Source organism: Cupressus sempervirens, chromosome 6 (genome assembly GCF_028749045.1).
Source record: "Cupressus sempervirens isolate cs-2001-9-10 chromosome 6, ASM2874904v1, whole genome shotgun sequence".
Taxonomy (NCBI): Eukaryota; Viridiplantae; Streptophyta; class Pinopsida; order Cupressales; family Cupressaceae; genus Cupressus; species Cupressus sempervirens.
Window position 1 is genome coordinate 20359956 of NC_143123.1, and position 7817 is coordinate 20367772.

The 7817-nt window shown below is 36.9% G+C and overlaps 1 protein-coding gene across 4 annotated transcripts in view; it reads left to right on the top strand.

The window, feature by feature from the left end:
• LOC149550855 (uncharacterized) overlaps nt 1-5746 on the top strand; it is an 87858-nt gene extending 82112 nt beyond the window's left edge. The window contains exons 4-6 of one of the 4 annotated variants that reach the window (XR_016352628.1): nt 4972-5058; nt 5178-5231; nt 5317-5746. Coding sequence is in view for 2 of the 4 variants with exons in the window: in XM_089786435.1 (XP_089642561.1) it covers nt 5317-5354 (38 nt within the window). In the remaining 2 variants the exon portion in view is untranslated. Of the gene's footprint in view, nt 1-4351; nt 4396-4971; nt 5059-5177; nt 5232-5316 lie in introns of those variants that run through there. The other 3 variants (XR_016352629.1, XM_089786435.1, XM_089786436.1) reach the window with 3 other exon arrangements.
• The last annotated feature ends 2071 nt before the right edge of the window (nt 5747-7817 follow it).

Genomic DNA, 7817 nt, shown 5'->3' on the forward strand with positions numbered 1-7817 from the left:
CCTCTAGATTTCACTCCCATTCCTTAGTTTCCCAATTTGCTATTGCTCTAGAGAATGTTGCTTATAACCATAATCCAGATAGGACATGAATCTATTATGTATTTCAATCGCCTCTAATACTCATTTTGTCCATACAATGATGAAGCTTTCTGATGTTGACAATACCATTTCATCATTCATCTCCCATATCATTTCTCAAATGGAGACTAAAATTTTGGGCTCCATCAGGTTCCTTTAGCATGCATTCTATGGCATTTTAATACGACCATTACTTGCATCAATCAATATTGACAGTGAACAATTGTCTATGTGGCAGCTTAATTACACCATTCTTGCAGCAATCAATATCAATAATGAGCAATGAATAAATGGCAACTTGAAATATAATAATAAATGGCTATAAAAGTCTTTTTCAAACCTTGGCCATTTATTCATTGCTCATTATTGATATACAAAGAATGGAAGAGTATCTTGAGCAAAATCAATGGTCAAGGTTTGAAAAAGACTTTTATAGCCACTAGAGAATGGAGGTGCATTGTAGACTTGGTGAAGAGAAAGCTAACAAGAGGGAGTAGAACCTCAGATATAGCCATCTAGATGCTACCGCTAGTAAGCAGACTAAACATGGGAAGATTTGAAGAATATATAATTGGGTGCAACTTCTCTGAGAAAGATTGAAGGAGTTCTTGGAGCTAAAACATAAAAACATTTATATGCCTCATTACGCCATTGCACTATTCCTCGAAGCTCTCTACACACAAGTATCTCTAGAACATTGGGGGAAGTTTGTTCCTACCAATAGAGTAGAGCCTTACAAGCCGACATTGACATATTGGTTGCACATGGATACAATGGGAGCAAGAAGTGGCAAACCTCGAAGGAAAAGAATAAGACAAGAAGTTTCCATCTAGATGTATAACATAGAGGAGGAAGAATGTTCAGATGACAGTGAAGCAAAAGGTAAGGATACAGACACGGAGGAATTCTCTGCAGAATACTAAGAAGATGAGTTTTGGTTAAGTTAGATCAAAGGCATACCTAGGGACGTTGCATTCCCTTCGACGAAATAGGGACCATTGCCAAAATCTATACTGCAAGAGGCTGACATACACCTATAAAATCCATACGGAAAGAGGTGGGTGTATGGAGGACATAGAGGAAGTAGGTGGTATGGACATGGAAGGAGCAGGTCGTACATAGATAGGTCATATGAGTAGTAGCAAGGCGGAGGACCAGAATGACGGTATGGAAGGAGGAGACACAGGTTGTATGGTGGAAGCCATGGAAGGAGGACGTATGGAAGAGAGGGACCATATGGTTGTAGCAAAGACAATTTGTATGCTAGAAGAGAAAGGAGAAGGTTGTACTATGGTGGGAGAAGAACAAACGGTTGGTGGTGACAATCATACACCCAAGATGAAGACAATGAAAGAGGAACAAGCAGCCAAATAATTCCTCAATGGTGGGCCAAAAGAATTTCATTCCCAATATCACAGATGGCGGCAATAGAAAATTTGGCCCCACCATAAGAGATGGCACACACCAAAGTGGTAGATCTTTGGATGCATCAAAAGGCTCCCCATACTGTAAGGCTCAACACACTAGAGGGAATTGAGGTAGCTCAATCAATTGCTTTGGTAGTAACCTCAACAGGAAGAAAGGAGCATAGGGGATGCCCAACAACAGTGCAAAGCAAATGGAAGAGGCTGGAATTGAAAAAGAAGTAACACATGTTGAAGATGAAGTGTTAGATGAGGCCGATAGATTGTTGGAAAAGTTTCAGATGAGTGCAAAGGATGTATCCCAACCTTCACCGACCCTCTTGGAGGTAGAAGAAGAAAACATGATGGAAGAAGTTCAGAGTCAAATATCTTCATTGGAGGAAAAAGCTGAAAAGCTCCTAAAAGGTTTACAGGAGATGGAAAAACCACCAGGAAAATCATAAAGCAGGCTAAGGGGAAAAGTTTGGACACCATAGCCAAGGCAACGGAGACCCTTGTGACATTTATGAAGGAAGATTGTCATATAGGTTGGAGCATACTCATGCAAAGTGGAACAGGGCATGGAGAGGCAACAAACATATGGAAGGCCGAAAGTATCATAACTACAGTTATGGAGCAGCCACCACCCACGTAGTCACTTGCTCAGATGGAGGAGGTGTTTAGGGGGACATTCTTGGAACTCCAACAAGAAAAGGAGTTGACAAAGAAGATGAAAGAAGAGTAGGAATTGGAGAAAGCAGCCCAGGCAGAGAAGTTGGCATTAGTGGAAAAGGGTAGGATGCATGCCTTGCAACTGTTATAAAGAGTCCGAACTAAGCAGATGGCAATGGAATGAGATCTACAGCTTCAGTGGCAACGCACATTCAGTTCAGGGATTCCCACCCTACATCTTAAAGTCTAGTTTTCTTTTGGTTAATTGTTGGGTAATCATCTGGAAGACAACTATTTCCTTTTTTTTTTGCGGGGGGGGGGGAGATAATGTAGGGCATAATAAAATAGTAATGTAATTAAAGATAGTAATGGGTTTGGGTAGTTAGGTAGCAAGGGGATGTGTCGGTTGGTCTTCCTAACCAACTGAGCACTATTTAAGAACATTGGAACATGAATGATGTGCTGTTGTTTTGGTAATCAATAAAGAATAATATTTGCCCTCACAAATATTTGGTTTGCTTATCATTGGTAATAATTGCTTATGTTGATACTGGTAATGTTGAATTCATGCTTTAATAGATTGTACGGTAACCATTCTAAAAGCATCTTTATATTAGGGCTAAAATGTAGCATTAGACTTGGCATTTAATAACCCTAGTGTGCAGTGTAAAGGTAATAAAATGTGTTCATTACTTTTCTCTCATATATCCTTACTAGAAAAGTTCCATTCAAGTTTCACCTTATAACTAACCCCACTAACACAGTTACAGAATTCCCTGTCAAAGAACTAATGAAAGATTTATAATACTCATGCTTTAATGGGAGAAAAAATTAAGAGTACCCTATCATCCAGAGTAGAGGCTTATAACTGTAAAGTAGTCACATCTGATCTAGCTCTTGGGGCCAAGCTTGATTTCAAAGTTTTTAAGATTCTAACTGTTATTCGGAGTTAAAGGATTTTTGCAAAAAAATCTGGAAAAGGTAAAGGAGGAAGGAAAGTAGGACTAAATGACATACTACCCCTTTAAATGTGTAACACTTGATATCAAATTCGAGTGTCCGAGCATGTGTCAAAACATGTGTGAAGTGTCTCCAAGGGTGAGTGCTTGTGTCCCGGCCACATGAAGTTACACAAAAATAAAAGTCCCTAAGTGACATAAGTAGTATGAATAAGATTCTTTGCAATAAATACAATTCCCTATCTTGCACCCGTCAAATTTTGGGACCTCAATTTGAGATCATATGGTATATCCATAATCAAAGCAAAACCTGTATGTCTTGCTAGAGAAGGTTGGTTAACTAAATTTCAAAAGGACACCTGACAGGGACATGCTCCCCTAATTGATAACTCTGATGGGAAGAATAAAGTCACTATTCGTGACAATGTTTCATTTTAAGTGTTAAAGACCATACCAATGTTACATGCTAGATTATAGATCATGGAATCATCTGTGCAATGGTTTGCATGTATAGATTAAGGCCTTTGAGACCAGATGGATCTTCACAATGCATGCAATTTTTCATCAATTTTTTTGATGAAGGTTCAAACTGTGAACATGGCAGCTCAGCAAGGGCACACTGGCCTAGCGAGGGCCTTCACAAAGAACTTTAGCTACCCAATATAGGAGCACAAGCCTATAAGCTGGAAAACAAAGGACTGAGGGATATTCTATCATTATTTTTATTACTATCTTTTCTGGCACCAAATCCCTATAATTTCTGACCAAATCTGCATTCTTCAGAGAGCCACTCGTGAAGATGAGGAATCTGACTGGTCTAAATAATGAGTTCTGAGCAATTGAAGATAGGAATATTATTTTATTTTACAAATGGATTGTGGAAATCTGATAATGTTAATTGATAGGAATATTATCATTTTTGTATCTTTTTATTTATCTTCTGTCTTTAGAAACTTGTAACAGCAGTCAGCAGAAAGAAATAGAGTAATATATCCAAGAGCATACATCCCAGTATCAGTAAACAAAAAAGTTGAAAACAGTAACAGCTGCTTAAATTTAACAGTCTATTTGGTTTGCAATACTGTGTAAGCATTCCTTCTTTCTTCGAAGGTCAACCATTTGTATGTTCTCTCACATAGTCTTCCTGTTCAAAGCTTTGACACAAATCAGAATCATTATCATGACAGAGAAACCTTGATTGTTTTTCATAAATGAACACTATTGTTGTCCACACTGCAGGGATTTCCTTGCATCACCAAGACAGTTAAGGGACTTCTAGAAAACACCGATCCAACCTTGAGATGTCAGGGCATCCCCCCAAGATCTCCAATAAGGGGAATGTCTTCTACTTCTGCACGGGGAAGTTTCAACCCCATATTTGTGCCCTCAAAACATCCCTTTTTCCAAAACACTGCATTCTTCTGGGGCACAGGCCCCATGGAACTAAGAATTATTCATTATACCATGTTATTTGTAGATAGTGTTTCTTATTTGATGTAATGTACATGGTTTCTTTTTAATTTTTGTTTGGTGACTCTTAGGTTAGGGTATGGGTCCACCTCTAACACAGATTGGGTAATTTTGGACTGCATGCTTGTGTTGGGTATAAGCTTGGATCACATTCTTAAAGTTTAAAATTAATGTATAAATTTGTCTTGAAAATTTGAGTTTTGGTCCAAGCTTGACTTCAGTATAAATTAGTCCTGATCTTTGGAAGTGACTATGCAATGTGACATTCGAGGATCGGTCATTCACTACAGCAGATAAATTAAAAACAACATTTTTAGACTCCATTTTTGTAAATGTATTTCATTGATTTTTGGAGTTTGAACTAAGAATCATTCATTGGCAACTGCAAGGGATGTGGGGAGGAGTGCATGGTTGATGATGATCTTCGAGTTGTCTTTGTAAAACACAATATTAGAGATCAATATGATGAACTCACAGTAAGTAATCTCAGTTCACTTGTATGTGAAAAGAATTTGTCTAACTTCTGTGCAAAGCATTTGTTTCATTCTTATTTATGTACGAGCTTTAAGCTACCTGCAATACTTTGAATCTACAGGACTTGGCTATGTTCTATTCGATACGATCAGTTCCCATGTTTTCATTTTTTATGGTATGGAAACAAAAGCTTCGATCCTTCATTTAGGCTCCAGATTTAAGTGAGTAGAATAATATTATTTTTATTATGTCTCTGTCAGGATGGTTGCAGAGTGAAGCAATTTCCAACAAGAGATAAGCGACAATTACACAATACAATATGTAGTCTACTTGAGAACTATGTCAGGGATATTGCTTGATCTGAAGATTTAAAAAAAATGAAAATGGGCATGTGATACAATATGAGAAAAGTATACGTGTCTTGAAATTGCCTAGTACAAAACAAAAGGAAGCAGGCAGTTCCAGCAACAGAATCAGTGCATGTAGCCGAATACCAAAATCAACTAAAGTTAAACTATAAGTAGAAAAAATATCAAGTCACAGTCCAATAGTTACAAACATGTGCATGGTAAAAAAATTGTAAGCAGTCTAGGGTTTTGAGTGTGATTTGGCATGTGTACTAATATGGATTTGCATACTTTCTCTTTGGGGTGACTACTTTAGTTGAATAAAATAAAATGTTGTCAGCAACCCATAAGTGAGTTCAAATCAATTCATTCTATTATCAATAGATTGCATTTATGTGATGGTCGTACAAAGTTCACTAAAGATTTCTTGTTATTAGCAATAACTGAAATTGGCAGAGAGATATTTGTACCCAATGACAGGAATTAGAAAATAATCTACATCATCTAAATGTTGACTTCTATCAATTCATGACTGGAGTTCTTATCATAACTCATTCCCCTAAAGTCATTCAAGGCATCATCCCATTTTCATCACTTTGGTGTTAGGGGGCTTGCTCTCATATATACTTGATCCTAAGCAGGCTCATTCAATACAATGTAAGTTCCTAGCAGTCCAAGAGCCCTTTGACTGATGAGTGATTGTAGAAATACTATATCCACTCATATTCATATCAAAGGTCCTTGGAAATTTCATGTGTCAGTATCCAATCAGATACCACATTTGTTTCCACGGCCAATTTTACCATTGTCATAAGTGATAGACTTCTTGTAGATGCTTGCAAAACATAACATTCCTAAATAGGAGAAATATTACTATTTGATACTCAACAAGGCATAATTAAAAACCCATAAATACTGCTTATGAAATTATCCTAAAAACAATAGACAGAGACAATATAGATTGAGAATGAAGGAGTGAAAAAATAGTTAGTATTTATATAGTGAACTTTTGGAATATGACCCACACTTAAATTGAAGATGGACCGACCAATCACCAAGAAAGCCAATAGCTTAGTGGCAATGCACCCCAACACCAAATGGATGGTCCTAGGTTCGACGGTCAAGGGTACATGTTATTGTTTTATCAGCTTGACAACCAAGGGATTCTTCTTGAGACATTGAGGAACAATTTGACCATAGATCTGTATTGTATGAAATATATGAACATTGTCGTGAGCATAAATTCACCAAAGGGGAATTGATCTATCTATATTTTCAGCTATATAAACAATTATCTCTAAAGGCTTTTGGTATAAAATTATTTATCGCATATTACAACAGATAAGTGAAGTGGCCTACAAGTTAGATCCTATGAAATAGATCATGTTCTCCATCTCTCAAGACTAAAAGAGGGTTTTGGAAAATAAATCCACATTCAATCAACACTTCTCAAATTGGATGACAAAGGAAATCATAATTGTTTAAGTACTTATTTCCGCTTTATGATCACACTATTTTGAACTCCGCCATCAATTGGGTTTGATCTTGTGGTGAGAATAGTAGCAAGAACATGCCACTTAGGAACCTCTCCACTACCGTGAACAAAATTTCCTTATTTCTATACTATTGTTAATTATATCCCCTTACAATTTCACACTCTATTTAGGCCCTTGCTTTAGTGTGCCATCTCTTAGGCCATTTCAAACTTACTTGGGCCTTATCATGTCCTATTGTAGTAATACGCTAAGATGGAGGCTAGATGTTTTGTCACTACCTTTTTGAGTGGATTGGAGTGTCTAGCCCCCTTAGCTCCTCCAAGAGGGGCCCAAATTCAAACATGCACAAGTGTTAGTTCTCACAATTTATGATATGATTGCGATAAATCATTTTATTGTCAGAAGTCGACCTAAATATGTAAATACCTTGGAATTCTATATGAGACAATCATTTATCATTCACAAATCTATCTTGAAATTTCAAATTCCAATGTTCAAGCATTCTTATTCGTTCAAGAGTAGATATGAATAAAAGGAGTAACACGCTATAATAACCTATCTTCAAGTATGATTTAATGATGCATTATGTTATTGCATCAATACTTGGACGATTTTCTTAAAGAGGATTGCATCCTTACCATTGTTAATCCTAAGATATAACCGTGTCAATTTGGCATTCCAATTATGATTTAGACTTTGCCCTGTAAATGGTAAGCTTTTTTTCGTCATCATTTGGTGGTGTACAGGTGCAAATAACAATACAGGGTTATACTTATGCAAGCTCGTATACTACACAACCATTTTTTCCTCTTTTGTATGTGTAGATACATATTTAATGACTAAAAGTTGGACAATTGTGCACTTTGAGATGAATGATCTCATACTTAAAACATACAGAAATGCCTAGAATATGTTGCT